We start from the raw sequence: 18,558 nt of genomic DNA, 5'->3' as shown, positions 1-18,558 counted from the left end.
CCCAGATGACTGAGCGGCCAATTATGGCATGCAGCGCTGCTTGCGCATGCGCAGTGGGTGCCCGGCTGTGAAGCCATAGCATGGCGCCCACAGTTGCAATGCCGGCGCCGCCGAACGGAAGGGGAGACGAGCGGGGCTTCTATCCCCCGCATCGCTGGACCCTGGACAGGTAAGTGTCTGATTATTAAAAGTCAGCAGCTGCAGTATTTGTAGCTGCTGACTTTTATTTTTTTTTTAAATGGGAACTCCTCTTTAATGACACCCCCAGATCAGTTCACTGATAGCAGTGTGAACTATGAGCCTGCACAGGAATCAGATTGCATGGGTGAGAAACACCAATGCGATTCGATTCCAGTGCAGGGAAAAAAAAAAGTCCCTGCACTATTTTCCTGCGAATCTAATGTGAGTTCAGCCACACAACTGTATGGCTGAACTCACATTGAACAGACATCACATGCGATCTGCACCGCAGTGCGGGTGCGAATCACATGCGATGTCTGTGTTTGCACAAGTGTGAACCCAGACTTAATGATAGCATCTGATTGGTCACCACACAAATAATTTTCCAAAGAATTACTAGCAGTGGCTCATATAAAGTACTTAAAAATGTTGGTTTTAATTCCACTATGCAAACAATTTATTGATCGTCTGCCTTTGGCCACACCACTTATGTTTTAACACTGCTCCCTTTTTGGTCTCTTAAAAATACTCTAAATTTATTTGTTATATCTGATAAAAGAATGCAAAAAATGCCTGTTGATTCTGTCAGTAATGTGACCTGACAACTTCCTTTGCTCTCTACCTGTGCTGCACTTATCAGTTATGTAGCAAGGTCCCAGGCCTCCTTCAGTCTAATGAGAACCTCCAGGGCCAGAGATAGATGACATCCTTCTGTATATGGTGAGTTGTGAGGCATGGGGGGTGTAATCCAAGGTAGATTCATTGGGCGCCAGACACTTCTTGAATGCAAATAGAATTTATTTCTCTTAACATAACTTTGGGAGAGGGGGTTAGAGCCAGGACACCCTTAGGTAGTTGCAAGATTAATTGGAAGACTCAGAGACTTACAGGAGAACAGCCATGCAGGGAAAGGCATCCAGCAAGGCACCACATCTGCATGTGTAGGAATGCTGTCTCCTATGGCAGCAGTCTTTAACAGTTTCTAACAAAGTGTAACAGTTCCTTCATTTCCACTACAATCACTTCTTGTAGTTCTTCAGCCCACTGAGCTCCCAGTCTCTCTCACTAGACTAGATGATTTACTGCTACTGAATCCCTTGAGCTCCTCCAATCTTCACGGTATTATCTTCCACAGGCGTCACCCCCGCCTCTCTGCTGGGTTCCTAGATTGGCACTCAGATACTTTTCAAGCTTCACCCCACTGGCCTGCTCGGTCCCTGTCTTGACACACAAGACTGCTCTGCAAGCGTCACCTCCGCTGGCTGGGTCCCTAGCTTGATACCCACTGAAGTTTCCCGATTCTTCACCATCACCGGTTGGTGAGAACTCTGCTCCGGTACTTGCCTCAGCTACTCACGGTGGTCCCTGGTAATTAGGCGGATAGTCCCTTACTGGCGACAGCTTCCCCTCTATTCCGACTACGACTGGTTCTCCGGCCAGCAGAACCATCAGTTCTGGTTGGACTGCAAGCCGCAATCCCAACCCTGCGCTGCTCTCTTGCTTCTGGATAGGCTCTCAGACAGCCTATCAGCCAGACGTGCCCAGGATAGGCCCAAAGCCACATCCACCCAGACAGCCTCCAGGTGGCACAGAACACCAATCACTTGACTTCATCCAAATATATAGTGCAAGGGATTCAAGAAACCCCCTGCCCATTGGCTGAGATGCCCTATATACCCATAATCTGACCTTGCATTGCCCTTCTTGTAGCTAATGCCACTAGGTACCCGGCCACCTAGCGGCAGAAGAGAAAAGTGCAGCAATGCCAGACTTATGGAAAAATCAATTGATCCCTAACAATTAGCCAAGGTAGTTATTCCTGGCAGTTAAATTTAGGAGCAACCCTGCCTAAACTCCAGGGTGCTACATCTACATTACTACAGAACTCCTCCCCTGTACATTATAAAGAAAAGAAGCAGGAGAAGTTTACAAGTCTAGGGAGACAGTGCTGCTCCTCCATACAATTACACTACATTGAGCAACCATTATCACCCTAAGACAGGAAGTGTGCTACTGGCAGATCACCGGGGAAAAAAAGGAAAAAACAAAACTGAAAAAAGAAAGCTAATGCAGACACCACATCTAAGGACTAGTAAGCTACAATTAACTATTCTTTAAAGCGGCATTAAAGTGGAGTTCCACACAAAAATGGAACTTCCGCTTTTCGGAACCCTCCCCCCCTCCGGTGTCACATTTGGCACCTTTCAGGGGGGAGGGGGGTGCAGATACCTGTCAAAGACAGGTAGTTGTATCCACTTCCGGCATAGACTCCCATGGGTGTCTATGCCTCTTCCTGTCCCTCCGCGCTGTCTCCTGGGAAACACACAGGTCCCAGGAGATAGCGGGGACCAGTTACGATGCGCAGCACGTTGCGGCTTCACTTCCCGATTCCATCACCTAGGATGGCGGCGGCAGCTGCCGAGAATCGAGCAGGTTGTCGGCGTCGGCTGCCGACATCGCTGGACCCTGGGTCAGGTAAGTGGCCATTTATTAAAAGTCAGCAGCTGCAGTATTTGTAGCTGCTGGCTTTTAATATTTTTTTTTTTTAGGTGGATTTAGGTGGACTTCCTCTTTAAGTCCAAAACCAAAAATGTAATACATTGCAGCTAAGCTATCATTAGATGTGTTAACTGGATTTGTTTTCTTTTTTTCATAGGCATTTTCCCCTCTGTTTTCACCAGATGATCTGGCCAGTAACACACCTCCTGTATTAGAGTGACCCCACGCTGGATAAATGGGCACAAGGGGCACCCTTTGGACAGCAGCATTTTCAGTCGGGGGGGGGGGGGGGGTGCTAGGTGCTAGATGTACTGTTTCATGACATTAACAAATTGAAGACAAATCGCCAGCTAATACTTTATAAGCAGTTACTGCAAACAGTTTTATTTTCCTTTTGGGATAAGGGTTTTACATAAATAACTACAAGCTGATCACTGTAAGCACATCTGTCACCTCTAATTGCAAGAGAGCTTGCTCTTTTTGAAAAACACAAGTCTTACTGGCTGGATCACCAGATGAAAATAGAAGAAAGAAAGCCTAAAAAAGAAAACTAATACAGTTATCACATCTAAGAATTGGTAAGTACAATATAATAAAATGTTTGCTCTTGAGTTTAATGCTCCTTTAAGTAGGCCCTACATGTTACAAACTGATTTTATAACTTCTGCACAATTGCTTTTAGATTTTTCAAAATTAAGTAAAGTGAGGATGCAACTAAACAATTCATTTGAGTTTGTATCCAGTGTATTAGTATTTATCAGCGTATTAGAAACAGCTCAAGTTTACTTACTAGAAACACCACTGGTGGTCCTCCGATCAAAGCAATAGCAGTGGATAATTTTCGCCTGTTCCCACCACTGTAGCCCCCTGCACATTTCTCAGAGTATTTCACTAGTCCAAGCTTCCGTACTGCCCATTCAGCAACCTAATGTAACACACAGAGACAATGTCAGAATTCCTGTATCTGCTGAGAATAAGCCAAGACATTGATATTCAGAACTACCAGTAACAATCAAAGACAGCACACTTGCTTATCTGGTCAGGCAATGCATAGACCAATGCTAATAATAATTTAATTACGTATCTTATATGTAAAATAAAAAAATGGTTATACAAATTTTTGCTAGTGTGATTCAGGTTAGTGGGCTTTGTCTGAAAAGTGAGATTTATTAACACTGACAGTGTGCCATCCGGGATCATGCAAAACTGAGGAAATGTGCCATCTAGCCAGGCTGTATCTCACACAATGGCACTGCAGTTCACTAGGTAAGGCCTGTCTCTATGGAGAGTATAGAGCTCCCAGGCACAAAGAAAAGAGACACTGGCTTTCAATGTGATTCAATGCCAGTTGCTACACATACAATCTAACTATTAAAAAAATACAGGGAAAAAAAAAAAGTCTTGTAATGCATGCAGTATTTGTTTAACCGCTTCAGCCCCGGAAGATTTTACCCCCTTCCTGACCAGAGCACTTTTTGGAATTCGGCACTGCGTTGCTTTAACTGACAATTGCGCGGCTGTGCGACGTTACACCAAAACAAATTTGACGTCCCTTTTTCCCACAAATAGAGTTTTTTTTGGTGGTATTTGATCGCCTCTGCGGTTTTTATTTTTTGCGCTATAAACAAAAAGTGTCAATTTTGAAAAAAAGCAATGTTTTTTACTTTTTGCTATAATAAATATCCCCAAAAAAATATATATTAAAAAAATATTTTTTTCCTTAGTTTAGGCCGATATGTATTCTACATATTTTTGGTAAAAAAAAAAAAAAAAAATCGCAATAAGCGTATATTGATTGGTTGGCGCAAAAGTTATAACGTCTACAAAATAGGGGCTAGATTTATGGCATGGAGAAATCCTGATAGCACGTTTGGTGTATGACAATTTTCAGGTATCTGTTTATCAGCTCAAGTACAAGATAGAATGGCTTTACAGCCTGACACTTCCGATCTGGGAAAGAGTATACATAAAAAAAAAAAAAAAAACTAAACCACTACCCAAGGTGTAGGGTTGCCACCAAAATTAAAGGACATTTTGATTATTACAGATACCCACTGTTTTATCTTTAAGGATTTATATTACCTTGCAAACCTCCTTTTCGGGTACACCACGCAGTAAAGCATAAAGCTCCAGGTGTTCTCTTCCTGTCAACAGCTCATTAATAGCATCAAACTGAGGACAGTACCCCATGTTCTGATGGACTTCCTGCATGTTAGACAGGATGCTGCAAAACAAAGGTAAACTATTCAGTTATCCATATATTCAATTTTTACATTATCATTACAACGATGCAAACTTATCAACACATTTTCTAAAATTCATGTTACACACACATCATTCATTTACAAGAAAAACATTTTCGCTGTTCTGCTCTGTTAGCTGCACAGCTATTCATAATGTAATAAGTACTCAGAAAAAGGACTATATGACTTGTGTTGACCAACCCATAAAGGTGTTTGTTTAAACATTGCCAAACATACCCTATTCTCTACTGCAATTAAACAAAATGTAAGCCTACACAGTTAACCACACTGTATACTCAGGACCATTTTTAAGGCAGGGCAAAAGGGACAGCTGACCTGGGCCCCATCATTGTTGTGGGGCCCAAAGCAGCTGCCTCATACTTGCCAACTATCCCAGTTTAAATTCCCTTATCCCTTGAAGTTTTAGTCCTGTGCTGTGTCCCAATATCTCAGTGTAAAGTTCTGTTGCTGCTGCCCAGCTCTGCCCTATTGCCAGGTACAGATGACTCACCTGCAGACCCTGTGTTTACATGTAAATAACCTGCAATGATATGTAAATAGCGACTGTATTAATATGTAAATAGCCGCGGACTGCGGCATTGAAATGTAAATAGAGGCGGCATTCATATGTATATCATGTCCCCCTGAGGTCATAGCTACCATCACTTCTGCTGAATGCTGCCCACTGGAGAGGTAAAGGGGCATGCTTGAAAGTCCTGCCTACAACTATAGTCATTAAGCCTAACATCAGCCTGTTCTGCAAAGGTAAGCAAATTGGAGGTGGAACCCTACTTCAAAAGAACATGGTGCCACAGCACCCTGAATTCTGGTGCATGTGAATACGCACATCTCAGCAGATGCATGAGGGTGCCAGTGTAAATCCCTCTTTACATTAGTGGTTACTGTGAATGCTCCTATTACATTAGTGGTCAGTGTAACTCCCCAATACATTGGTGGCCAGTGTAGAAACTCCTCTTAATATTGGTAATCGTTAAAAAAATCCAAACTTGCATTTGTGGTCAGTTTTGAATCTTCCCTTACATTGGTGGTGTATGTAGAAGCCCCCTTTAAAATTGGTGGTGAGTGCAAATCCCCCTTACATTGGTGGCCAGTGTAGAAATCCCCCTTTATTGGCTGTTGATGTAAAATCCCCCATTACATTGGTTGTCAGTGGAAATTCTTCATAACATTGGTGATCAGAGTACATTTCCCTTTACATTGGTGGAAAGAGCAGAATTGCCCTTACACTGGTGGTCAGCATAAATCCCCCTTTACATTGGTGGTCAGTGTAAACCCCCCCCTAACATTGGTGTTCGGTGTAGAAGTAACACCTTACATTGGTGGTCAGTACAAATCTCCTCCTAACTAATCCCAGGGTCCAGTCAATATTAAAGAGGATCCTGTGTATACTGCTGTGTTGATTTTACAGATTTGGTCCTTACTCACCTGTGACCCTTCAGGAAGGCTTCCCCAGCAGTCACATCAGTATCTCCAGTAAGCATCTTGAAAGTAGTGGTTTTACCAGCACCATTAACTCCTAGCAGTCCAAAGCACTAAAAGTAATACAACATTTGGTAAGCTCTAGTACTAAGTAACAATAAGTTCACAATTATATTTTACCGAAAATGTATATCTCCCCCTGTCAGGACACAATAACTCAGGGGGAAGATTACTGCACTGTACCAATGTAACATTGCATAGGTAGAACAGCATGGTCCCCGCAAGCTCTTCAGTTTCTTTTCATGAAGCCTGCTGGGTTGAATGAAAAAAAAAGTCTACCTATGTTTACCATGTCTAGATCCTTCTACTTTTTATAGTGCCCATCCTTTAAATTACTGCTTTGCTCATTTTCAAATGTAACTCTAATAAAAAGAATACACATATAGAAACCATAATGCCTAGTAAGATGTTGGCATTTTAGGTTATTAATGTTCTCCAGAAACATTATAAAATTTGGTCAGTATGAGCAGTTTTGGTTCTTTTATACAAATGCAAGTTATTCTTTAACCACTTCAATACCAGGCACTCCCCCTAGCCAATTTTCCTGCCCAAGCCAATTTTCAGCTTTCAGTGCTGTCACTTTTTAAATGACAATTGTGCGGTCATGCTACACTTTTTTGTTCCCACAAAGAGCTTTCTTTTGGTAGTATTTGATCACCTCTGCATTTTTTATTTTTTTTTTTGCTAAACAAATAAAGCCTGAAAAATAAAAGTTTGTTTCTGTTATAAAATTTTGTAAACAGTACGTTTTCTCCTTCACCGACGTGTGCTGACGAGGCGGCACTGATGAGGTGGCACCAATGAGCTGGCACTGATAGGCGGCACTGATATGCAGCACTGATAGCCATTGATAGGTGGCACTGAAAGGCTGCACTGATGGGCATCTATGGGTGGCACTGATGGACATCAGTGATGGCACTGGCAGGCATTGCTCATGGGCACTGATTGGCATCTGTCTGGGCACTGACCGTCATCCCTGGTGGTCCAGGGTTGCATACCTGATGGCCATCCATTGTGGGCCAGTGTGGGCATCCGCACGGGGGCTGCGCTGATATTCAGTGCAGACCCCCCCCCTTTCAGGAGAGCCGCCAATCGGCTCTCCTCTACTGTCAGATGCAAGTGAGCAAAAGCCGATAAATGGCTCTTCCAGTTTACACTGATTGGACACGGCTGATTGCATGGTAAAGAGTCTCCGTCAGAGACTCTTTACCGAGATCGGTGTTGTGGTGTGTCATACTGACACACCGCACCACGGATCACCGCGCGCACTAGCTGTTATCCTGAAAGACTTCATATGACGTCCAGTCAGGATAACGGAACCGCCGCCCGGCTGTCCTTCATTCTGCTATAGGCCGGGCAGGAAGTGATTAAACACATACAATGCATGCATTTTTCAAATGGACAACTGATGTTCTTTGTGTTTTACTTATGTATAGAAAAAAATTGAATTGTGAATGTTGAGCAGTGTTTTTCCTAAAGTGAATGATGCTGTACTGTCTCTTTAACCCCTTTCAGAAGTTAGGAAGGTATGACACCATTTCTCTGTTGGCTAATTCTATTTTATATAAAGGAAATGGATTGGGCTATTAATCATTTATAGCCTGGTTCCTACCTCTCCAGGAGGGATTCCCACGCACAGTCTGTCAACAGCTGGCTTTCTCTTTGTTCTATAGATCTAAAAGTGAAAAAGTCTTATTTAGAAAACACATAATATGCACCAACTATGCTATATATAAACTTTATTGTATGTAATATAAAATTGCATCTACTATACTGTAACACTGAGCTCCTATACTTTGTAATCAGTTATTGCACTGTTAATAAATAATCCTAATAATGACAACTTGAAATATATTTTCAAAATAGCAGAACTAGGAGTTCCAGCATGACTTTTCCGACACTAATTGCAACATACAACACATACTAGGCTACTAGCTAATGCTGATTAAAAAAAAAAAATAGCTCTTCAACATTTACTTACAATAAACTCATAACCAGTTTTTTTCTAAGTTTTGTCTTTTTCATTGTGTGCCCTATTTGAAAAATTCCAGATATCTAAAATATTTTCAGTGTTCCTACAGCACTGAGGGGGTAAATCCATGGTGTGATGTGAGGCAGGTGTGATGCTTGCCTGCCATGTGCCTGAGGTAACATACTGATCTTAAGTCAGCCAAAGGGAGCAGCATCATAACTCAGCCAGTATGAGCATGTCCTACCTTTGTCAGTCCTTTGATTTCCAGTATATCGCTCCGGCCCCCCTCATTTATTATCCTCTGCCTTTCCCTTGCCACGTCTTCATCCTCATCAATTACTGGGGGAAGCTTTGCAGTCACAGGTCTGTAGAGATAGAAGCAGTGCCTTGTGTATTAATTTTTTATTGCAAGTGCCTGACAATACTAGCCAGAATGGAAGATACATTAGCATGACAATTTCAGCCTCAGTATATATTATTAACATACAGATGCCTTCCTTTTAAAGTGTAAAATGTTCCCCCACTTCCCCAGGCCTTGCCCACAAACATGCTTTGCATAACAGCCGACCTGTAAAAGTGGACCTTCACCCTCCCAGATCCTCTATAGGTCCCTGCGATCCCTCCCTCCTCCACAATACAAATCGCCAGGACTTAAATGTTTCTGCTCCCTCAGCCCCCTAGGATACTATGTCACTTATCCTTGGAGGCTGCAGGAGTGGAGGTTCACAGTGGCTGGTTGGCACAGCTGGCACGTATCATTGGATACCGGCTGCCTGAACCCCGAAGAGGCAGCCGACATCCAATGACTTTGGAGGACCAAGGCAGCAAGCAGCATGGGACCCAGACTGCTGCACCAGTTCGCAGCAGGACAACACTAGATCTGCTAGGTAGGTGAGTAACTGAATCTAGGGAAAACTGAATGACAGATAAGTGGAACTTTAAAAAAGAAACAGACAGCTAGTGCTTACAGGCTACGACTTTAGCTACTGTTTTCATGTTTGTCTCCTACCGCTAGTATTACCATTACTTTTTATACAAGTGTATAGTGCATACAAGCTTAGGCATACAAGGACAAGTGTAGGAAATAGAAATACAACTGGTCTGGTTAGCCCTGGACAAGCTGAACATGCCACTACATAATAAGTAGTCTCTTTTGTGCTAATAGAAAGGTTGTGCGAAAGCAAGAAAGTCGATCACTGCATACATTTTAAATTTTTTAGAGGTAATGACCTACCTTGGTTTAATGAAGAAACGATATTGGATAAGCAGGGTTATAATGAAGAAAACCAATCCCTCCACAGCCATGGCAAAGAGATTCCTCCCAACCAGGTCCCAGGACATGGGTGAGACAAAACGGTTTTCACCTGTATCAAGGGCACAAGTCCAAAATCAGTCAACCCATAATATTAGATAAGCAGTGTCAAAGAAAAAATTAAACTGGATATAGGAATTTTCGCAATGATCTACCTACTAGGTTTATTAGGAATCTTACACTTATATCGTGTGCTGCTGACAAATGGGAAATGTACAATATTTTTAGTAAGTATACATTTTGGGACAGTATTGTAACATTCACCCATAATAATTATTTTTGATGTAAACATTTTTAAATGTCTGGCGTTCGGCATTTTCCTAAAAGCACACAGCATTGTAGGCTCTCTCCAATAATTCCACATATCACACTACAATTAGCATTTCTGAGAAACGCTTAGAAAAAAAAAATCAGTAACTGGATAAGCCAAGAGGACAATAATGATGTTGCTCCTCCACTAAGGGCTAAGTGTATTTTCCAAAATAATTAACTACTGCATCATCCCACTGGGTGCAGCAAAAAGGAAAACATACAACCAGGTAACTGTCAATGCCCAGCCTAACTGGGACTGGTCCAGTGTTTATTATCCTAAGGGCCTTTCAATAAAGGCAAGGAAATATGGTTCTTCGCTTGTACACTTGGACCAAGTATACAGTAAATGGAAAAAGGCATAAGACAAATATAAATTGAAAATATTACTTACAAGCAGACTACATACATATACAGTATCTCACAAAAGTCAGTACACTCCTCGCATTTTTGTAAATATTTTATTATTTTATTATATCTTTTCATGTGACAGCCATTTTCCCTCCCCGATGTCATGTGACTTGTCAGTGTTACAAGGTCTCAGGTGTAAATGGGGAGCAGGTGTTGTGTTCAATTTGGTGTTATTTATTTATAAATAGACTTGAAGTGTGCCTTGGTGGTCTGGGCGGTATGCCAAGAAAAGGGAGCATACCCAAGGTAAGTAATGGGTAGTTTATGAAGAAGGATGTGCTGGGAAGTGTCCTGAAAAAGGGAAGGATGGTAGGATATTGTGCGGGCTGCTTAAATACCCTCCGGGCTCCTCCCATAAATTCAGGCCACCATACTGGCCTTCTTATTTATGGTCTTGGCCTATGACGAGAGAGATGTGGATCACGTAAACACGCGACAAGACTTACAACATAAATAGACCTGAAGTGTACCTAGGTGGTCTGGTCGGTATGCCAAGAAAAGGGGGCAAAAGACTCAGATAGGGGAATAACTCTTAATTGATTCTTGTGGTTATTGAAGGCTTGTGCCATTTCTTCCTAAGGATTTGGGATGTATGTGGTAAAACAAGCGGACTTCCATCGGCCTAGTTTCTTGATTACGTGGTCTGGTACTCCATGTTGGGAGGCAGCTGAGGCTGCTCCAATCCAGAAGCAATGTCTAGAGAACTGACTGGGGTTGAAGCCCAAGTTTCTTAGGAGGATCCTGACATGCTTGATAAACTGGCTGCCACTCAGGGGGCTGGTTAGAAAGGGTAGCAACGATCTACCATCAGATTGGCCGGGTATATGGGACAGTAGTCGGTCGAGCACCGTCACAGGGCACCAGGCGTTGTTAGTCTGAAACAGGTTGATGTCAACCCCGGGGCCGGTTTGTTGCATTTTGCAGACTGTGAGATGAAGGGTGTAATGGTTCGGAAAGTGAATCAGGTGGCAGACTGCCAGAGCCGCTGACAATAAATTCACTGGGTCGTAGGAAACCGTAGAAGGTCTGGTAGATGGCCGCTCTGGATGACTAGGCTGGGCAAAGCCCCAAACGGAGAACGATTAAGGATTTCAGACATGTCTCTGAAGAGGGCACTCGTGATAGGTAGGCGTTTGCCACTGAATACGGGTTGGTGCTGCTGTATGTCCCATAGGAGGGACTTGACTGCATGGGCTGAGAATACTGACAGTTTACTGGGATCCTGTAAGGACAGGAAATGCTGGAAGCCGGCTAGGTATAGCCTGATAGTATTGTAAGAAAAGGGCCAGCTGCATGTGGTAATACGATATGAAGGCTAGGATGCGTCTAACGTCGCCTATACCTGCTCTGGGGCAAGAGGCCAAAAACTTGGGGTAAGTGTTCCAAGCAGTGCGATAGGCCTTCAGTGTGTTGCGTGCCAAGGAGTAGTTAATGTGCTGGGTTGCGTTGGCGAGATGCGACTTCAGTCCATCATCAGCAACGACCAGGGTGGGACAGGAGTAGTTTTTGGGTCGGCTCTAGGCTCTTGCTGCCGGGATGAACATTGAAATGCCATTCCAGCTGGTGAGGAACTTGTCCCACATAGCTAAGTCTGCTACTGCTGCTTGGTCTAGTTTGAGAACTTGGTCTGGATCTTGCACTGGTGTGAGAAAGACTAAAAGCTGTGATTTAAAGGACCGTCCTTGGGGAATAATCCTCATCGTGAAGTTTAGCATCTCTATTAAGGATTGCGACTGCCTTATGGTGCACCCTTATGACCGGGTGAAGTCGTGGATAACTGTCCTGGTACAGGCTAGTTTGTCGGGAGGCAGGCTAGCCTGTATGGCACGGTTGTGTCCAGAGTGAAACCTAGGAAGGTGATAGAGTTTGCCGGGTCTACCATTTTGTGCATGACTATGGGCACGTTGAGGTTGCTGAACACTATTTTCAACCTGTCTAGATCTGCCGGTGGTGTGCCTGGTTGATGGAAACCTGAACTAACCGCAGGGAGAAAGACAGAGAAAAGATGAGTGGCCCGCATTCCACTGGAGATGAATGGCCAACTGGGTGCCGCTGCGTGTTTGTGTGGCTGATTGTGTGCCATTGAGGTGTGTTTACAAGTTAGTTTGTATGCTGGTTTGAACGTAGGTGTGTGCTGTGAAGTGTTTTATACTACTGGAGACGATATTGCGTGGTTGCAAGAGTGTTAGTGAGTGTCAGGTTGCTGGGACGATATTGCGTGGTTGCAGGGGTCTCGATGAGTATGAAGATTTGTTTTTGAGACGATGTTGCATGGTTGCAAGGGTCTCAATGAGTATGAGGTTTGTTTTGAGACGATATTGAGTGGTTGCAAGGGTCTCGATCGGGTTGCTGAGACGGTATTGCGTGGTTGCAAGGGTCTCGACAAGTATGAGGTTGTTTTGAGACGGTATTGCGTGGTTGCAAGGGTCTCAGTCAGGTTGCTGAGACGGTATTGCGTGGTTGCAAGGGTCTTGGTAAGTATGAGGTTTTTTTTTACCCATGCTGGTGCTTCTTCAGACTTGCTTACAGAAAGACATACAGGGACATCTAATCTGTCATAGTGATATCTGCTTACATATACCTATGTTTAATTTAAATAGAAAATAAGACTACCCACCAAATCTTTCTAGAGCATCTGCCATGGCTTGATTCTTCACCATATCAATAAGTCCTCTTCCCAAGCAGAAGTGCGGGAAAATCAACAGCACTGACTTTAATATATCATTGATGTTGTTTAGTTTCTAATAAGAAAAAATAAAATTCTGTCATCTAAAGCCACGTATAGTATAGATTTAAGTACAAATAATCCTAAATCAGTTTTGAAGCTGTCAAAAGAAATTGCAGTATTAGCTTTGGTTAAAAATCCAGTAAGCATAATTACTTACATTATTGGTAAAAAGTTCCAGCACAAATGTGGCCACGCTGCCATTGATCCCAATGAATAGATTAACACTAGTCAACACTACATAAGCTGTACTGGGGATTTTGAACACAAAGGAAGCTGGGTACATCAGTGGGGTTATGGACCATCTGTGAGATAAAGACAGTTAATGTCATCTCTCATGTTAAAAATAATTAAATTCAAATTTGTTAACAGCTAACTTTGAACAACAATATTTCAGAGTTCCTAAAATGTAAAGAAACCTATATGTGTAAATGAAGCAAATTTCTCACCCATAAAGCAGAAGCAAAAGGGCCAAGACAGGTAAATTGGAAGAAGATACATAGGAGTCTTGTTGGAAGCAGATGAATATTATAATGACCAGTGTAGCTGGCACTATGTAGTTACACTAGAAGAGAAAACAAAATCAACAGGGTTTATACCTTTTCATAGTCATCCTAATAAGTTAACAAAACAACTTAAAAAATACATCACCCCCAAAATAAAAGTTTATTTTTCAGATAATCATTTTAATCTCTTACCATATCCCACACGAAGTTGGCTAACCAGTAGATAACTGGTTTTACTCCACTGATGCACTGCATATGTTTGGCCTTGCTCACTCTCTCCTGGATCAGGAAAACCACAAAACTGGCTGGCACAAAGGACATGGCAAAAATGACACAGATGGAAACCAAGACGTCTACAGATGTGGTCATCCTGAACAAGAACATAAACCATATGTAACTGATAATAGCACAGAAAATATAAATGCATGATAAAGTAATAAGATAGTAATACATTTGAAGCATATTGTGGATTCTGAGGGGTGAGGGATTGGTATTTAGAAATATTAAACCTGAACTCCAGGCAAGCAGCCAAATAACCATTTGAAAAACATATATGGAAAATGTTTACAACCAATAAATCTGAATTTCTGTCCAACCAGCCTTCAGATTCAGGAATCCCAGATAGCACCGCAGCTGTAGCACATCATGGTCGTGAACAAAACACCTATCCTGCTGGCTAAAAAGAAGCTAGAAACCCCTGCTTACTATGTTCTCTTCACCTGTCAGCATGTTTACTGTCAGCTTCCACTCCCTGTACTGTTATACAAGATATTACAGAAGGCCAATATATGGACAAATGTATCCATTAAAACTAACAACATTTAAGAATAACCGTTTTTATTTAGTTATTGTTTTAATGGATGTAACTTATAGCTTTTTTATATACAAATTTTACTGCCTGGAGTTACTAATAGCAAATATAAAAATATATATATGTTTTAAGACTTGAGATTTGGTACTTACAGTGCAACCTCAGAAAGTTGCTCTTTAGTGAGATTTAGTGGGTGATTAAAAGCCGTGATCCCATATTTGGCAGGATTTTTTCCTTCAGGTAGCTTGGAGCGTAGGATGGCATTATTCATCACGTTAAGAAATGAAGTAATAGCATGCCAGCCTTTGTTGTTAAACCACACCTGTAATAACAGCAATGTTGATATGAGACCACTCCAAAAAGTCCACACCAACCAGTGACTCTAATATATGTAAAACAATGCATTAAACAATACCACTTCTATTTCTTAACAAGGAAGGAAAGCATGTGCACAGTTCATTCACATACAACAAGCAATCAGCATGCATAGTATGTCCATTGCAGGGGTGAGGATATCTTACTGCATACCACTGGTCTTTAACAGTTACACCCATTCCACACTGTTTGTATAGCTTGTAGAACTCATTCACAATAACCCGATTATACTGTATAGTGCAATATGATAACATGACAAAAGAAAAACCATACACACATACCTTTACATTATCCTTTGCATCTAGTCCTTTCATGAAGACCCCAAAGCTATCAAGGAAACGGTTGGCAGCCCCATTCTGTATAAACAAGAAAATCACAGAAATGCAATTTCAGATATAATTATTTCAGATTCACTTCTAGTAAAAGCTGAAATGTACAGGGCCAGTGTACTAAGTAATGCTATCAAATGTCATTGATTTTTTGCAGCATGAAATCATAATTCCTTAATTTATGCTGTATTGCAGTCTACAACTTTTATTAGAAAATAACAAGTCTATAATATGTAATGCTTTCTCAAGCTGGAAAACAACTCTGAAATGTGAATGTGCGTATAAATGACTATAACCAGGAGCTTGACCTAGGAAGTCAGACTCAGTAGGGGATTGTTTGCTAAATGCAAATAGGCTGTTCACTTTGCAAGGGAATTTGCACTTTGCAATGGAATTTTCCATTAACTTTGTGAATTAAGTGGAAATCCACTTTGCAAAGAATACCCAATCATAAGCAAGGACACTAAAACAAATCGTGTTTTTGCTTGCACATGCTTGGATGATGGAAGTCAGCATAGCATCCCCACATGCACTAAGCTAAGGGAAAATGCCCCTTTTGCTTTTAAGAATCAACCAAAAACAAATGTTTCAAAAGCGAAGTCTAGGTTTTTAATTATTTGCTGTTGAAGTCAAAGCTGGTCACAAAGTTACTTAGCTGGAAATGTTGATAACCAACAATCATTTTGACTAGCGTTACCCTTTACATTTTACTCTTAGTATTTTACTTTTGGTGTCTTGCTTTCTTGATGTATATACAATAAAATGAAACACAATATAATCATTGTGTATCTGTGCTCCCAAATGCTGCACAAGAAGACACAATATTTAGATACAATTATGATCCCTACAAAGATTCTTGATACCAATTAAGCAGAATCATGAATCTTTAAGCAAACTTCCTCTGGGAAATTACGGTTTCAAGTCCCAGAAGCTTGCCATTTTTTTCCCTTTAATTCTTTATTTAGGTAAAGAATTCAGAGTTTACGACAATTAAGCAAGTGTTACAGTAGTAAACAGCATCGTAAGACCACGTTGGTTGGTAGCAAATCGAGATGGGAGGATTTAACCTAATAAGACGTGGTGGTGGAGTTCTCCTAAGTACACCAAAGGGTAATGGGTTGTTTGCATAAACTATTCCCATCCTTTATGCAAGGAGAGCCCTCCAGATTAGGCAGTCTAGGCAGTCACTCTCCCCCACATGTGTTTTAACAAGCTCTATGCTCCTTGAATAAGCTACGTTCTGATATGGGCCCAATAAGACACACTCTCTCTCTCAAATATACTCTACTGTACATTGAACACTACACCTGATGACTATAAGCCATCTTACATTCAAAAATGGGAAGCTGGCCTCAACAAATCTTTGCAGACATTTTTTTTTACCTGTGCTAGGTCCAGGCGTCTTTTGATGTGTCTAATGGAAGCAATGACCTCCTCACTTGGTGGAAGTGCTGGGGAACTGCTTGCCCCCAAAGAGAAACCTCCATACCTAGGAAGCCAAACAATTTAGGCAAATCAGAAATCTACATAGAGATAATTTTGTATCATTTAAATTTATAGTAATAGGCTGATGAAGAACACCTAATGATCAAGAACATACCTGAACTCATTGACCCAGATCTTGTTCTTTAAGCTGGAAGAAAAGATACAAATGTATAAATAAAATGATGTGATCTTGTAAAGCAAAAATGTCATTACTAACAAATAAGACGACACTTACCTTTTTCCAATGATTTGTGCATATGTTTTCACAAGATAATCAGATATGTTCCTGCCTGTGAGATTCTGCAAGATGTCTGATGTGTTTTGTACTTTCTGTTTAAAAAGAACACACATATAAGAATAATTTACACACTAAATTCATTGTTCTGTATGTCTGTGTACCGTGCCTAGCAGAGATTTATCTTTAATTTATACATATAGTACCTATAGGTGATATTTTCTGTGTTTTCTTGCAAACAGCTATACAACTCAAACCCATTACATTGAATTGAACACATTACAATACTTAACAGCTAATATCATAACACGTTTTTAAAAAAATTACAGTACAGTACATGCAATTCTATACTCTATGTGCAGATATCCCCAATAGGCTGTTGCATTAAACAGCAGTATAACATTCACTCTTACATTATAGGCATTTGCCTTCTATTAAGATGATGTTTTGTGGTTTTTCACTTTACCTGTGTAAAATCTTCAATTGCATCCTACTGTTTCGATCCATGTATAGGCAGGGAAGCTCTATTCGTCGACTTCTGTACAACAGCCCTGCTGGATTTTCCCTACTCAGTCAGCACCACAGGCTAGGGCCTGCAATGCTGATTAGTGATTTCTGATGGCAGGGAAGTCTCCCCGCTACCATAATTCAATAGCCCAGGGGGGAGGATTCCTCCATCCTCATCGAGGGTGTGGATGGGGACTCGGGTCAGTTTTTTTCGTTCAACCAGATAAAATCTGATGCATCTATGGGCTACCTAAGAATGTATTGCATCCAGAAGATCAGGATGGCAGCCTGGCTACTTTAATTTTTAAAAAGTTGGCAGAATAGAACTTAATTTTTTTTTTTTCTCTCTTTTAAATAAGTAATAAACATGGATGCCAAGTACCACTTTTCATTATCACTCAACAGTTCGCTTTACTTAGTTTTAAAGAATTCACAAATAATCAGCATGTGGAACAGGATATGCTGCAATACATTTCTAAGGCAATGGTTTACTATCTGTACATCCACAGAATAAATAAACATATTAAACAATCTAGCCAATCTCTGATTTTAATGCACCCTAACCTTATTATTTTATGTAATCTTCAGCATACCTGAAAGGGTGGCATCCCACCAGCCCCAGGTGGACACACTGGAAGCATCTTCTTTACATTCTCATTGCTGCATTCACAGGCTGGTGAAGGGTTTTCCATTGTCCAATTCCCATACATAAATAGTTCCTCTACAGACTGAGAGACAAACTGAGTTCTCCATTCTCTATCTTCACCAGAGCAAGGGACACCCCTGTTAAATATACAATAAATGGTCAGCCCACCCAAAACTGTCATTTTTACATATACCTCAAATTTCAGTAATGCAATTTCTGTGCTTGATTTCCTAAGTCTACATATTTGTCATGGAAATTAGGAGGAGTCCCGCTGTCAGAATACAATAGTGCAGCGCTGAGGATTCCTTCATCCACCTCAAATGTGTGAATGAGGAAATCTATTTAATCTGGCTGATTAAAAAAAAAAAAAAAATGGCGGCCAGCTTAAAGCAACATAAATTACTCAAAGCAGTTCCCTGTATCTGAAGAGGTAATATATTTACCTCTTTGGTGGCCCAGGACTCCTATCATCACTCTATTGAATTGCTGCCACCTCAGCTCGAATCTCTAGCC

At 41.3% G+C, this 18,558-nt stretch overlaps 1 protein-coding gene across 4 annotated transcripts in view; it reads right to left on the bottom strand.

Moving 5' to 3' along the window:
- ABCA1 (ATP binding cassette subfamily A member 1) overlaps positions 1–18,558 on the bottom strand; it is a 144,861-nt gene that overhangs the window by 15,364 nt on the left and 110,939 nt on the right. For all 4 annotated transcript variants that reach the window (XM_073636251.1, XM_073636242.1, XM_073636259.1 and 1 more), the window contains 16 exons: positions 17,993–18,182; positions 16,893–16,987; positions 16,773–16,805; positions 16,556–16,661; positions 15,125–15,199; positions 14,621–14,790; positions 13,850–14,027; positions 13,601–13,716; positions 13,312–13,456; positions 13,044–13,167; positions 9,629–9,758; positions 8,639–8,759; positions 8,035–8,097; positions 6,369–6,475; positions 4,762–4,903; positions 3,470–3,604 (listed from right to left, as the gene is read on the bottom strand). In XM_073636251.1, the coding sequence (XP_073492352.1) occupies positions 3,470–3,604; positions 4,762–4,903; positions 6,369–6,475; positions 8,035–8,097; positions 8,639–8,759; positions 9,629–9,758; positions 13,044–13,167; positions 13,312–13,456; positions 13,601–13,716; positions 13,850–14,027; positions 14,621–14,790; positions 15,125–15,199; positions 16,556–16,661; positions 16,773–16,805; positions 16,893–16,987; positions 17,993–18,182 (1,930 nt within the window). The remainder of the gene's footprint in view (positions 1–3,469; positions 3,605–4,761; positions 4,904–6,368; positions 6,476–8,034; positions 8,098–8,638; positions 8,760–9,628; positions 9,759–13,043; positions 13,168–13,311; positions 13,457–13,600; positions 13,717–13,849; positions 14,028–14,620; positions 14,791–15,124; positions 15,200–16,555; positions 16,662–16,772; positions 16,806–16,892; positions 16,988–17,992; positions 18,183–18,558) is intronic.

The sequence above is a fragment of the Aquarana catesbeiana genome, linkage group LG01, assembly GCF_042186555.1.
Source record: "Aquarana catesbeiana isolate 2022-GZ linkage group LG01, ASM4218655v1, whole genome shotgun sequence".
NCBI classification, from domain to species: Eukaryota; Metazoa; Chordata; class Amphibia; order Anura; family Ranidae; genus Aquarana; species Aquarana catesbeiana.
Note: the sequence above shows the minus strand (reverse complement) of the source record. Positions and strands in the feature narration are given on the sequence as shown.